The following is a 15,665-nucleotide window of genomic DNA, read 5'->3' as shown; positions in this document are numbered from 1 at the left end:
AAGCAGCCAAGGCCCCTACACAGATAGAGGAAATGTCTTGTGTGGGAGGAAGAGGTTTCTTATGATACAGTCTTTGTTGGTATAGTCTTGAACATGCCTTCTGAAGATAGAGCTTCTGCTGGGATGGGTGAGATTTTGGGGGATGGGGTCAGAGAGTGGTATCCAAGTTTGGTTCTGGGTCCTCTGTAGGAATTGACCTTAATAGAGACTTACTACTGAATATTTTTTTAATCCCTTTGTAATTGCATCAACAGTCCCCTGCTATGATTAAACCTTTATTTTTATTTTTAATATTTTTTGGTGAAGCAGTTGGGGTTTAACGTCTTGTCTCAAATCTCACAGCCAGTCAAATGTCTTGAGGCTGGATTTGAACTGAGATACTCCTAATGCCACAACCTGTGCTCTTTCCACTGTACCATCTAGCTTTCCCTAAATCTTTAAAAGAAGAATCAATCTTATTTTAGTCCTTTTTAATGTGGAGTGGAAGAGAAAAAATGTTGGAGTGAAGAAAGGAAGTTTCAAACTCTTGATTGGGGTTGCTTCTTTGCCTAATTTTCCTGGGTATGTAATATTTTATAGCTGTTTCCTTTTTTTTTTTTTTTTTTTTTTTTTTAAGACAATGGACCGAGAATTCAGAAAATGGATGAAATGGTATGGGAAGAAGCATGCAGAATACACAGTAAGTTACTATATTGATCTTGAAGATTTACATGATATATGTTTTTCAGTGATATAAATTGAAAATTTAGAAATGATTAATTTTTAAAAAGTTTTTATTGATGCATTGTTTTCATATTACTTAATTTTTAGTCATTGGTTAATAAGCATTTATTAAGCATCTCCTGTTTGCCAGGCATTGTACTAAGTATTGGGGTTGCAAAGAAAGGCTCAAAGAATTCATAGTGAGGAAACGGCAAACAACTAACGAACAAAGAAGCTGTGTAAAAGATAGTGATTACCAAGGAAAAGGCACTAGAATTAAAAGAAATTTGGAAAGTTTTCTCAGAATTAGGACTTGAAGGAAGCAGGGATAAAGGAGAGTTTCAGTAATCAGGATAGCCAGAAAAAAATTGGCCTGGGCTAGGAGATTCCTTTTCTTTTGTTTATTTCATTTTTTCCCCCTCCTTTTATGGTTGAGCTCTGCTCCTGGGTAATAATAGGGGAGCTGTCTGTGCAGTTCTGAGCCTTAGTTTTGAGCATGGGTGCCACTTGTGTTTGTAGGGAGTACCTTTGCCTGCTCTTATCAGGAACACAGCCTGGTTTCCCAGAGTTTGCCTTCTGAGCTGGCATTGGGGGTTGCCCCAGTGATTTGCTCCTCTACTGAGCCAGGACTGAGGTTTTAGTTGCTGATTTGCTGTAATTTAGACCCTCTTACCGGCTTTCCCAGAGTCTTATCTGATTTGGGCTGAACACCCTTTTCATTCCAGGAGAATGAAGTTTTCCCAGTCTCTCTTCATTTGGAGAGGGGTTTCATTCGATCAGACTGTCCTTAGCTGTGGTTTCATGTAGTTCTCGAGGGAAATTGGGGGCGTTTGAGCAGTTTCCTGGTTTTACTCCGCCATCTTGCCCTTAACCTGAGAGATTTATGGAATAGGTGGGAACCCAGTGTCATTGGTTCAGAGAGCCCATGAGGGATAAAGTAGATATGGGTTTAAGCTATACATTTATGGAAGAAGACTGGAAAGAGGCTAGGCTATGAAGGGCTTTGAATGCCACATAGCATTTGGTCCAATATAAACAAGCTATTGAGGTATATTGAATAGAGAAGTGACATAAAACATAAAGCATTTTGGTAGCTGAATGCAGGATGGTATGGAGTGGGGAGGAGTCTTGAGGCAGGCATGTTTTGACAAGGACCCGCAGTAGGAGTAGGTAGGGTTAGGGTATAAGGAGAGAAGAGGATGTATTCCAGAAGGGTGGCAACGGTGAAATTGACTGGTCTTGTAGCAGCACTTTGAACATGGGGTACGGAGGGTGACCTAGAGCAAAGATTTAGAGATGGTTCCTAGATTGTGAACCTGGGACTCTGGGATGATGGCGGTTCTCTGTCCAGAAATAGGGAAATTTGGAATAAGAGAAAAGTTTTGGGGAAGAGGTAATGAGTTGCATTTTGGATCTGTTGAGATTAAAAAGTGATTGGAGGAAGAGTGGAGATTATTGAGAGTCATCAAGTATTTCCACTCCTCAGAGAGAAAGCTGCCATAGTGAAGGAAGTATACCAATTTCGCTTGTAATGACAGTTATCTCAAGACTGAATCGGGGAATTCTCTTCAGTGTTTTTCCATTTCTCTTCCTTTCAGACTAAGATCATTCCCACTTGCCTTTCAGTCTCTTGACCTCTCAGTTCTTTCCTAGATCATCACTTGTTCACTCTTCTCTCACCATTTCATCCTTTGGTGAAAAGTTCAATTTTATATAGTGTATAGTCATAGGCATTGGGCTTGGGTGTTTTGAAGGACAGAAAATTGTTTGGTGTTTATATTCCCCTCCCACCCCCACCCCCCCTTTTTTTTAAGCTGATTTTTTACAAAACATGAATGGGTAATTTTTTAACACTGATCCTTGCAAAGCCATCTGTTCCAAATTATCCCCTTCTTCCCTTCATCCCCTCCCCTCTATGGCAGGTATTCCAATACATGTTAAATATGTTAAAATATATGTTAAATCTAGGATATGTATACATATTTATATAGTTATCTTGCTGCACAAGAATAAAAGAATCAAGAAGAAAAAAAACTGGGAAAGGAAAAAAACACAAGCAAACAATAGAAAAGGTGAGGATTCTATGTTGTGGTCCACACTCAGCTCCCACAGTCCTCTCTCTGGGTATAGATGGCTCTCTTCATCACTGAACAATTGAATTGGTTTGAATCATCTCATTGTTAAAGAGAGCCACGAAGGACAGAAAGTTGTAAGCCATAGCTCTTTTTGTAGTGGCTAGAAACTGGAAACTGAATGGATGTCCATCAGTTGGAGAATGGCTGAATAAATTGTGGTATATGAAAATTATGGAATATTACTGTTCTGTAAGAAATGACCAACAGGATGATTTCAGAAAGGCCTGGAGAGACTTACACGAACTGATGCTGAGTGAAATGAGCAGGACCAGGAGATCATTATATACTTCAACAACAATACTAGATGATGACCAGTTCTGATGGATCAGGCCATCCTCAGCAACGAGATCAACCAAATCATTTCTAATGGAGCAGTAATGAACTGAACTAGCTATGCCCAGAAAAAGAACTCTGGGAGATGACTAAAAACCATTACATTGAATTCCCAATCCCTATATTTATGCACACCTGCATTTTTGATTTCCTTCACAAGCTAATTGTACAATATTTCAGAGTCTGATTCTTTTTGTACAGCAAAATAACGTTTTGGTCATGTATACTTATTGTGTATCTAATTTATATTTTAATATATTTAACATCTACTGGTCATCCTGCCATCTAGGGGAGGGGGTGGGGGGGGGTAAGAGGTGAAAAATTGGAACAAGAGGTTTGGCAATTGTTAATTCTGTAAAGTTACCCATGTATATATCCTGTAAATAAAAGGCTATTAAATTAAAAAAAAAAAAAAAAAAAGAAAGAAAGTTGTAAGCCATGCATTAAAAGCTTTTAGAAAAAGGGGGTCCCAGAAGAGTGTTCTAGAGGTCTCCAGATGATAGTTTATGAGGATTTTGAGTGTGTGGGAAATGTGGATTGTATAGTCTTCCGAGAAGTTTTCTTTTTAAGGGAAGTGGAGTGAGAACTTTGAAGTGGTAATGAAGAGCGATGATAATTTCAATGAAGTGAAGGGGATAAGTGAAGATGCAGCCAGTATTAGAAAGGGTGACCAGGAAGGCTGTGTTATCCATGGGGGCCTGGTCTTAGGCATTTCTCATTTCAGCTCCTTTCTGAGAGCTGCCCCTTATTTCAAAGGGAAGAAAACTCCTTAAAATAATCATTGAGATAATCTCACTTTGGTTCTCACTTTTGGTGGTTATTCCCTAGAGGGTTTCTGTATTCATTTGTAGTCATGTCTTCTGGGAGGGAGGGGGTTGCGTGTATTAAGTCATAGCTAGAAAAGCGGGCAGGACTGCCAGCTGGCATGGAGAAGAAGAGTCCAAATGGTGTCTGGTGTTCACCCAAGCCTTTGTGGTATATCTTCATCACCTAAATCACTTGGTTTCCTTCTTGCTAAGGCAGTGATTTCGATTTAGAAATGAAGGTGCTTGAAAAGTGTATTTCCTGCATTCTTTTCCTCTGAGTGGCAAGCAGCGAGGAGGCACAGCAGACAGAGGGAGCACTGACCTGGAGTTACAAGGACCTGGATTCAAATCTGCCCTCATACACTTACTAGTTGGGTGGCTCTGGATAAGTCACCTTACCCCCTTTGCCTCAGTTTCTTCATCTGTCACAAGAGCTGGAAAAGGAGATGGCTAACCATCTCAAATGAGCTCTGCTGTCTGACCTAAGCCAGTTCCACAGCAGTTTCTTTGAGAAGTGCGCCACCTGCTGACAGGCTGCAGTATCACCTATTCTTGACACACCTGTTTAGAACCCATGTGGGCTCGCCATCCTTCCCAAGCTAAACTTGAGGAAAGAGTAATATAAAGACTCGAGGGTGTGCTAGTGTCTATGATGGGTCCTACATAGGGAGAATTTTTCAGTGTGATCCTGTGGATTCTTCCGTAAGTTTTTCATGTTTTTAGAGATGTTTTAAATTGTGGTCCTTGATTGTTTCCAAGCAAAATGAGGCTCAAACATTTGTGCAGACATGCTATAATTGTCCAATTGAAAGTATTGTTTATGTCTTGAGGAAGCAGGGAGGAGCTCCTATGTTGGGTCTTGGTGAGGTCGGGGTAGCAGACATTTCAAATGTAGAATTCTTTGTTGTATTCCTGTTTGATCCCTACTAACTCCTGTGTGACGTGGTAAATTCATTCCATTTCTTTAATCAATCTTCCGTGTCTCTTTCCCTCCCTCCCATGCCCAGGATCACACAGTTGAGAAATGTTAAGTCTCTGAAATTGGACTCAGGTCCTCCTGCCTCCATTTCTCTTGTTTACTACCCTGCCCTGAGTTTCTTCATCTTTAAAATAAGATAGTAAATGAGATAATGTGGGATCCCTGATGGGGCCAACAGTATTGGACATTTCCTTCTCTAGTGGACAAAAGCAAATGGAAGTGCAATGACCAGAGTCCTAGAGCTACTGGATGTTTTAGGCTGAATTGGAACTCGGGTCTTCCTCTGTCTAGGATGAGTCATGTGGGTGCTTCCAGTGGACTAGACTACATCACTTGGAAGCTATTCAATAACATCCATTGTTTAACTTTGGATATTATGATAGCTTTTTTGAATTATTGGAGGACACATTCTATTGTATTTTTGTTTTTAAGTCCCCATGTGTTCAGAGCATTGTGCTAAATGCTGGAGATATGAAGCTATTTCCATCTGGAGGACTTAATAATCTAATATGTATTTTCTAAAAGCTGGCTCTATGATTATTGTTTAGATTATATGACTTTATATGTTCTGCTGCTGTTTTTTTTTCAATGGTTGGGTACTTTTGTGGAGCTACTTATACTTAGGAGGAAAAAGAAAAGGGGGTAGACTACAGTGTTCTCAAAGCAGTGTAAGTTAGGGGGACTGTTTTGAGTATATGTAATTACAGTCTTTCTTTGGGAATTTACGCACACGTTAAGCTACCAAATCCAGCTTAAAATTTGAGCATTGCAATTAATACAGACAGATGGTATTTTATAAGTGTCTCAGCTGTAAAACATCCTCTTGGGTTCACCCTCAATTTTTCTAGGGCACCTTTGGTAACTCTTAGTATCTTTTTTTAGTGTGTTTATTGGAAGCTCACACTTTATCCCATGTTTCCTGCCTGTCTACATAGTAACCTAGTAACTTCTGAGCCTGCCATCGTCAGAACTTTGTGCAACCATAGTATAAATAAGCCAGATCAGTCACTATTTATTAAGCAATTACTCTGTGGCAGGCACTATGTTGGGGCTACAAAAAGAAGGAAAAGGAACTTACAGTGTAGTAGGGAGACAACATATAAAGAAATAAATGCAAAGCCAGCTATACAATAGCAAATTAGCAGAAAGAAGACACTAGAATTATAATGGATTAAGTTGGGGGGAAAAGGTGGGATTTTTTTTTTTCTATTTTTCTAAGTTTCCCTAGATCTTTGTTATCCCTTTTGGAGTTTTCTTGGCAAAGATGCTGGAATGGTTTGCCATTTCCTTCTCCAGCCCTCTTTACAGATGATGAAATTTAGGCAAAGTTAAATGACTTTCCCTAGGATCACATAACTAGTAAGAAACAGCCTGAGGTTACATAGGAGCTCAGGAAGTTGAATTTTCCAGACTCCAGACCTAGCATACTATCCATTGCACAGCCTATGTATTGTATTGTAAATGGCCTGGACGATAGCCGGGTATCATCCTATGTGAGTGAAAGGATGAAGTGAAGGTTTTCTGAGGATGGGGGAAACTTGGCCATGTTTGTAGGCAGTAGGAAATTAGTCTGTAGAATAAGAGTGATTAAAAAAATAAGTGCAAAAAGTGGGGAAGACAGAGGGGGCAATCTATTAGAGGAAGTGGGATGGATTTCTTAAGTAGAAGAGCTATAATTGCCTCCCTTCATATGAGATTAGGGAAGAAGGAGAACTTTTTCGAAGAGTCTTGGTGATCAGATGAGGAAGAGAGAGTTCTTTGGGAATGGCCACAATATTTTTTCCCTCTAAATTATGACGCAAGGTTCTCAGAGTGGGAGAAGGATGAGGAGATTTGAAGAAGGATGACAAGATTTGGAGTAGCTGTTTTGGAGAATGGGAGAATGAATTGACAAAGGAAGTAAAATAGCATTGTTTGGCAGCATTGAGGACCCAGTTGACAATGCATAACAAATTTGTAGTATATCCATTTGGAAGAGTTATCATTTTCTCCATCTTTGTTCAGAATCACTTATAAAAGCACCAAAGTGACAAATGGTGGGAGTGATCCCGGGCTGAGACATGACTGGTTATAATGGACAATATGATAAGGGATCTAGAGATTCAAGAGAGGAAGTGTTGAGTTGAAATGTTGCACCTAGGAATCAACCTACAGGGAGACAATGAGAATGGTCTGGGAGAGAATTTTTTTTTTTTTTAATTTTTTATTTAATAGCCTTTTATTTACAGGATATATACATGGGTAACTTTACAGGATTAACAATTGCCAAACCTCTTTCCAATTTTTCACCTCTTACCCCCCCCCCCCACCCCCTCCCCTAGATGGCAGGATGACCAGTAGATGTTAAATATATTAAAATATAACTTAGATACACAATAAGTATACATGACCAAAACATTATTTTGCTGTACAAAAAGAATCAGGCTCTGAATTATTGTACAATTAGCTTGTGAAGGAAATAAAAAAATGCAGGTGTGCATAAATATAGGGATTGGGAATTTAATGTAATGGTTTTTAGTCATCTCCCAGAGTTCTTTTTCTGGGTATAGCTAGTTCAGTTCATTACTGCTCCATTAGAAATGATTTGGTTGATCTCGTTGCTGGATGGCCTGATCCATCAGAACTGGTCATCATCTAGTATTGTTGTTGAAGTATATAATGATCTCCTGGTCCTGCTCATTTCACTCAGCATCAGTTCGTGTAAGTCTCTCCAGGCCTTTCTGAAATCATCCTGTTGGTCATTTCTTACAGAACAGTAATATTCCATAATTTTCATATACCACAATTTATTCAGCCATTCTCCAACTGATGGACATCCTGGGAGAGAATTTATGGGGCAGATAGGTCATCCCTAATCCTATCCCCGATTATGTGATACTTTCAGTACCACCTCCCAGACTTTTGGTTTGTTTTTCTTTGTCTGCAAGGAAGAAATGGGAAGGATTTTGGACTATTTGGGGAAATCCTCTAGTCCCTTATCTCCATTCCCTCCTCTTTTTTTTTTTTTTTTTTGGCTGGGGTGAGGAGAGATGTAGGTAGTATCTGCAAGGAGTTTCTCTGCTTTTAAAAACAGTAAGAGACGATTACAAAACTTGATTTGCCTGTTCTCACTTGTTTCTTGCATGTTGAGATTTTCAGCACAGCAGAAACATCGTACTTTGTGGCTGTCCTCTGACCTGCTAAACATGGAAGTAGTATATTCATCCAAACCCATTCTCCTGTTGTCCTGGCAAGTATGTATATCCTGGGGGTCCTTCTGCCTTCTGGAGTGTCCATGATCAGCAAATCATGGTGGCAGATGTATCACCCTAGACCATGGCACAGAGAGGGGAGTACAGTGAGTAGTGCACCAGGCCTGGAGGAAGGAAGACTGGAGTTGAAATTTGCTCTTAGACACTTACTGGGGAACTCACTTAATTTTTGTTAGCTTCAGTTTCCTTATCTGTAAAATGGGTATAATAACTCGTTTTTCTGAAGATCAAATGGGTATTTTCAAATGGGTACTTTAGGCATTTAGCAAGTGCTTGAAGGCACAAAGTAAGCACTAGTTAAATCTTGTATAGCCCTTGGGATGGATAGAGGTGCTTCTTGCTTGGTGATTTTGACCCATCCTCTTGGATAATCCACATGAACTAGATTTATTTTCTGTTATCTGAGGGCCAGTGCGAAATGGCTTTTTACCCAGTGGCTTCCCTATCACAGGCATTATGTGTTATCAGAGTACTAGTTTGGAATTGGGAAGATCTGGGTTTAAATGCTATCAGCTTGGTTAATATAAAAATACTAAACAACATTCTAAAAATTAGTTTTCATTTAAGAAGGGTTCATTACATGCCAACTGTGTACCAGGAACTGTTAGGTACTAAGGTTATAAAGACAAAGTAAAAGTTTCTGCTCTTAGCAAACTTAGGAGTCAGGAAGACTGAAGTTCAGATTTTGTCTCAATTACTCGTTGTGTGGCCCTGGACAAGCCAACTTCACCTCTGCTTGCCTTCGTTTCCTTATGTGTGTGTGTGGGGAAAAAGGAATAATAATGAAATTATGCCCAAGGTTTTTTGAGTATACAAAGTGATGATATTTAAGAAATGCTTTGCAAAGCTCAAAGTGTCATATAAATGTTAGCTTCTATCATTGGACACAGCAACTTGGTGTGGGGATATGTCTCCTTCCTGGGGAGTTTTGGACACAGAATGGTAACAAATCATATTTGTAACTATAGTTGATGGCCTGAGTCCTAACTCAAAATATCAACACTAGTACCTGCTTGCCAGAGATACCAGGGTGACTTCTTGCTTGCTAATCAGATAAAATGGAGTATTTGGACTCATCCTTCATTGGATGACTGAATAGCCTGCTACAAAATGGAATAAATGCACATCATGATGTAGGAGAGAGAAGAGTTAGAGTGGCACTTGTTTTCTAAGAGAGTGACAGTGAAGCTGTTTTAATGGGGAAGACATTTAAAAAAACTAAACTTTTTTTATAGTTACAGTGACCATTTACCACTTAACCTTTAGAACCCTGTACAAGTTGCTGGAATATTTTCTGCTTAAGGGTTAAGCATTTTCCACTTGGGAATACATAGAATGTGTATTTCTCCTGGCAGCTTTTTTTGAAATCACAGTTTCGGCGGGAAACTAATTTGTGTTTTGGTAGTTGAAAAGCCCTCCAAACATTCCCTCCCTGTGGCTTGGACAACATGCCACATTTTGGAGACTTGGATTTTTGCCGCTAGTTATTTTTAAATTAAACGGGGCTCTAAAAATAACTATGTACTTTACAGACTGAATTGACTTTTATTGTTGTTGTTATTGAGCTAAGTATTTTGGCTTTGTTAAAGGGTGTGTGTGTGTGTGTGTGTGTGTATGTATGTGTATGTACACACCAACAACATACTGTCCTGCTCATGTACTATTAACAGGAAGGATCCAGGGCAATCCTATCTTTGAATTTGTGTTACTTTTTTTTTTTTAAATCAAACTCTTATTTTCCTTTGAGTATCTCATAATTTCAGATGGAAAATCAACTAGTACAACTACCACATCTGTTAGTGCAGATTGTTTTCCAAATCTATAGTCTCACCTATTTTGCTCAGAGGGGAAAGTGATAATTGCTTTATTTTGGAATAAAAGACTTTTCATTACATCTCACACTTTCCCCCCATAAATATATTGGTAAAGAAGAAACATCTTTATCTTTTCCCTCTTAGGATCAATGCCTAGCTATGGTAACTCTCAAAGAAGATGGGCATTTTTGTCAGTTTTTTATTTTAAATCCAAATGGAGGATGTTTAAACTGTTTCAATGCTCCCAATGAGGGTTGTTCTATGGCTTGTTGATGTTGATCACTTTCTTCATGTTCAACTTCTGCCCTGTAATAATTAATTGTAGATGAAGATGTCTCTTCAACAGTTTCTATTTTTATTTATTTATTTCTTTTTGCTGAGGCAATTGGGGTTAAGTGACTTGCCCAGGATCATACAGCTAGGAAGTATTAAGTGTCTGAGAACATATTTGAACTCATTCTGACTTCAAGGGCTGGTGCTCTATCCAGTACACCAAGGAGCTGCTTCAGGAACAGTTTTAAAAGAAGAAAGATTGGGAATTACCCTGACCATGCAGATTCGCTGAGGTTATAGGGGGAAGTTGTTAATATTGTAGAATCTGTAGAAAGATAGTCATGCTAATGTGCTGTTGGTGAAACTGAACAGGCTTACTTAACTATTGTGGAAAGCATTTGGAATTAATGCAAAGAAAGAAAGTGTGTGTGTATGATAGAGACAGAGACAGAGACTTGACATTGTTTTATATCTTACCTACACTCCCAGGAGAAAAAAAAAGTCCATTGTAATCATAACCACTTATAATACTTGACCTTGTTTTTTGTAAATTTTTTTGCTGCAAGAGAGCCATGATACTATATTCCTAATTTTTAAAAATAAGTTTTAATTGATTTATATAGAGGAAAAAAATATTGGAAGAATCCAAAAATATGTGTACTGTGTAACTCCCTATGGACCTTACTTCTCTATAAAAGGGAGTATTGGTGATAGGGGTATGTCTGCTCACATTTTTTCCTTTTGAGTCATACTTGATCTTGACACTTGTGTTAAATTCACTTTTTTGTGTGTGTCTTTGTTCTCTTTCCATTTACATTTAGATTCATGTTCTATATTATTTTCTTGGCTCTGCTTCCTTTTCAGTTCATGAAGATATTTCAGTGCTTAGTCTTACTTCAATATAATATTCCATTACATTCATGTGCCACAATTTCTTTTGCCATTCCCCAGTAGATAGACAGCGGCTTGTTTCTAACTATGCTGTCACAAAAAGTGTTGCTATAACAGTAGCAATAGTTGCTACTATTTTGGTATAAATGGTGCTTTTCTTATCAATAGCTTCCTTGGTTTTAAGCCTATTAATAAAATCTATGGTTCAGAGGGTATAAACATTTTCCTCATTTTATTTACAAAATTCCAGTTTGTATTTTTCCATTTCTTAGTTCTACCAACTGTTAGCAGAGTGTCTATCATTCTACAACCCCTCTAGTGTTGAATATTGCTATTTTAAAAATCATCTTTGCCAGTCTGCAGAGTATGTGGTAAAGCCTCATGATTTCTAGTTTTAATCTGTAGCATTAATTTCATAATACCCAGACCTATTGCTCTTTGGGGATTAGGAAACTTAATAGAAAATTCAAAATAGTAGGGACACAGAATTACTGATAATGGCAGTTTCTTAGTGTATTTCAGTGTAGTCGAATGGATTCTATTAGAGTTCTAGGCAGAAACCTTGCCTCTGATATTAATGGCAGGCAAAGAGTAGTATTTTGGTTTAATTTTTGTTTTGGGGACATTTTGGGGTATAACAAGAACTTTGCTGGAAAAGTGTTTGGCCTGTGACAAAAAATAAAAGTATTTGTAGTAGCATGGTAACAGAGGACTTTAGAGATCATCTATGTAGAAACTGAACTAATTATCCTTTTAATATGATAAGAGCACATTTTGATGGAGAACTGGAAGAAATAAGGTTGGAACTTTAATCCAGATATGAATGAATTCATGAAACAGTATAATACCTAAAAGTTGCTTCATTTATTTTTATTGTTGACTGCCAGCTTCAATATTAAAGAGCATTGGAAAATATTGATTTTAGATTCAGATGGAGGCAGTCTCAGATTTAACCTTTTGCATTACTGAGTCTTGGTTTCTTCATTGTTAGATGATGTTTTTTGTTTTGTTTTAAATCTTTAGATCTGTTCTCCCTGGTCACCTTTTGTGATTATTATTAGAATTAAGTATTTGTCATAATGGAGTGGGGGGATCCCAATACAAAAGCATTTATTAAATGTCTGCTGTCTGCCTAATGTTAGCCATCTAATCTTCACATTGCAATTGCAGAAATTGAGGTTTAGAAAAATAACACAGCTAGTAAGTCCTGAGTCAAGATTGGAACCTGGGTTTTCCTGACTACAGTTCCAGCATTGTTTTTTTGTTTTTGTTTTTTTTTTTTTAACACACACACACACACATCATGTTTCCTCTCTGCATCTGTAATAATAATGATGATGATGATATCTAAAATTTCTACAATGCTTTTTGGGAAATTTCATTGAGCTTTATGATACTCTTGTGAGGTAGATGTTCTTTTTGTCCCTATTTCATATGTCAGGGAACTAAGGCTGGGACAGATTGATTCACTTGGGAGTGAATGATAGGATTCCACTTCAGGTTTTTCTGATTTCCAACTTTAGCTCCCACTGCACCACCTATCTGGCAAGTCTATGTAAAAAATCAGCATCTACCATGTGCTACATTTTTTCAAGGTACTGGGATAGCCTGTGAGTATATCAAGACTTGAGCAGGAGGGAGTCCTCACTTTTGAATGGAATCAAAAAAGAAAATGGCATGTTAGTTAAGTGTGTATTTAAGTGAAGTGCTATAATGGGAAATAAGTTTTGGAAAACTAGGCCAGGACCAGATTTTGAACAGGTTTCAATATATTGCATCATCCTGGAGGCAAAAGAGAGCCAGTGACTGTTATTGAGCAGTTTCTATATAGAAACTGAACTAATCACCCTTTTAATATAAGCATATTTGGTGTGGAACTGGAAGAAATAAGGAGTGATTTCCTCTAGTGAGATGATTGAATTAAAATAATAAGATAAGTAAAAAGAGATAAGAAAAGCAGTCTGGAGTCCACTGAGGACCTTATTGCAATGTAGGTCTGCAATAAATTAGTGAAGTATCTTTGAGCTGTGAGTGATATCTTTTAACTGACTTGAGATCCAGACTTAGTAAGCTTAACTGCCTTGGAAGAATTGTTTTAAGTTAGTCACCCTGTTACTTGAAAAGTATTAATACTAGTCATTTTATCATTAAATCATGGCTTAAGTTTAAATAATTGATTCTGTTGTTGTACTCTGCTATTTAGGTTAAAAGCTACCAGAGACAATTATATCTAATTTATCTTTAATCCACGTCAAAGCCACTTTTAGCTTGTATAGAAATTTCCAAATTGATGTCACTCATGTCCCCTAGAGAGTCATGACTTCCCCATGACAATTCAAGGAAACATTTATAGGACTCTTGAACAGTAACAAAAAAGATATTTTAACATGCTAGAATTTAGCAACCAAGTTAATATGCCGTTCTTCCTGGAATCCCCCATTCACTTCAGGATTGAACTTAATTTCTTATGGAAATAAGTCATAAATACTGATAGTGGAAGCCACAATGTGAAGAAAGATTTGGTTATCAACTCACGAAAGGTTTTTTCTCCTGTTTGCCTAACCTATTGCCAAGTTTTCCAATGGGCTTTTCCCAACAGTCTGGGAAGGACTATATGGAGAACATTATTTCCTAATCTCAGTTTTTGCTGTAAATGGAATTTTAAATCTTTGAATATTGGGCATATGATAATTGTCACTTAAATTGTTTGATAAGACCTTATTATTTTTGGTTTGGAGTGAGGATGTGTAACTACAGCAAAGAATAATCTTTTTCTTCTTTTCCTTTAGCTGGAAAGAGGTGACTTCCTTTCAGAAGAATGGCGGGAAAGAATTGCAAATACAAGGTATGATTAGTTCTGAAAATTATTTAAATCTCAGCTGCTCATCATTATGGATCTTCACTGGGGACTTGTTTTAGATTGAAGGTTGCTATGTTGTGCTCTGACTTTCTTCTTTAGTGAATTCCTTCCAAGCTTGTAGAATCCTTCTGAATCCTTAACTTTTTGGCCTAGTTCTTTCAAAGGAGAATTAGGAGATAATCATTTTTTATTTATTTTTTTTTTTTTGGGGGGGGGGGGAAATAGGAAGTGGAGAGGGAGGGTTAGTGGTACTTTTGAGAAGTCTGCCACTTGGAACTAGTCAGTCCATACTTTTATTCATGTTTTGGAGGATCTCTGTGGGGGTAAGATGGGGTATGGGGCAAACAAAATGTGTGAGTTCCACTACTTGGAGTCAGTTCTTTTACTCATGAGGCTGAATAGTCCATGTGCTGGATTTATCTCTCTTTCTGAAAACTGGATTGGAATCCCTTAGATGCCAAAGATTGCCCTTGTAACCTTCATTGCATTAATGAATACATTAAAGAACTCCCTGTGAAGAACCAAAAGAAAAAATTTTCCAGGGTTATCCAGTTAAAAGCTCTCCAGGCATGGTTCTTTCAACATTATGGTCATTGTTCAACCTCATTCTCTGCAAGGAAGTTATTTCAAATTTTACCTAAATCTCACTTTGCTATTGAACTCCATTTTATGTAGATCTGTGCCAAAGAAGGCAACAGCAAGTCAGAATCTGTCTCAGCCTTTACATCTAACTTAAGTTGCTTTTAAATAACTTTTGTTCTTTTTCTTTGTAGTGGCCATGTTTTCAATTCCCTTAATCATTTTTATGATTTCTTTTGGGATTTTGTGTCATGTTTCTCCTTCCTCCTCCTCCCCTCTCCCTACTTTAAATATCAGAATAGACCCGAGGAGCCACATGAAATAAGGATAGGAGAATTTAGGGTGTGGGTCCAGGTGTGATTAGGACGAGAGGTATCTCTTGTTCAAGAGTGAGTGGTAGGTTTTCTCTTGTTAAACTTTTAAGCAACTAACTCCTGTTCCCTTAGTACATGTTTTATCTTTCAGTATTGCAATAATACTTTTTAACAACACTACTATATTCATTTTGGAGAATCTCTCCTGGATCCTGGGCTTGTTTCCGGTGCTTTTAGTTTATGGCTTTTTGCTGAAATTTTTCCTTAAGAGTGTTTTTCATTTGACATTGAATTGGATCTTCTCATGGACATTTTATTTTGAAGTCATTGTGGTGTAACTGAAGGCACTGTGTTTCAAGGTACATGATTTAGACTTGAATCTCATGGTTGCCTTGCTAGCTTTACATTTTGGGATCTCTGTCCTCCTGAATTGAGAGGGTTGGACATCAATTTGATTAGCATTTTCAGATTTGATGATTTTAGGGTTTCTTTGAACTCTTCAGAATCACTGACAAGAGTTTTTGTTTATGATATCTATTGATGTTTGTAACATAAAATGATTAATATTTACAGAATTGGAAACTGAAACCTATTTGTGTCAAAATAGTTTCAATCTCACAGACCTCCTGAATCATACTTTTGAAAAGTCATTACAGGAGATGATTTAAGGTCTGTCACTGGTAAATCCTATGCATTCTGCCACATTATAATTTTTTTAGTATTCTATT

The 15,665-nt window shown here is 37.6% G+C and overlaps 1 protein-coding gene across 6 annotated transcripts in view; it reads left to right on the top strand.

The window, feature by feature from the left end:
* Positions 1 to 15,665, top strand: part of DOT1L (DOT1 like histone lysine methyltransferase) — a 115,381-nt gene that overhangs the window by 52,384 nt on the left and 47,332 nt on the right. For all 6 annotated transcript variants that reach the window (XM_031948107.1, XM_031948106.1, XM_031948108.1 and 3 more), the window contains exons 7-8: positions 617 to 679; positions 13,974 to 14,029. In XM_031948107.1, coding sequence (XP_031803967.1) covers positions 617 to 679; positions 13,974 to 14,029 — 119 coding nt within the window. The remainder of the gene's footprint in view (positions 1 to 616; positions 680 to 13,973; positions 14,030 to 15,665) is intronic.

This window comes from Sarcophilus harrisii, chromosome 1 (assembly GCF_902635505.1).
Source record: "Sarcophilus harrisii chromosome 1, mSarHar1.11, whole genome shotgun sequence".
In the NCBI taxonomy this organism is placed as follows: domain Eukaryota; kingdom Metazoa; phylum Chordata; class Mammalia; order Dasyuromorphia; family Dasyuridae; genus Sarcophilus; species Sarcophilus harrisii.
This window is presented reverse-complemented; position numbering and strand designations above follow the sequence as displayed.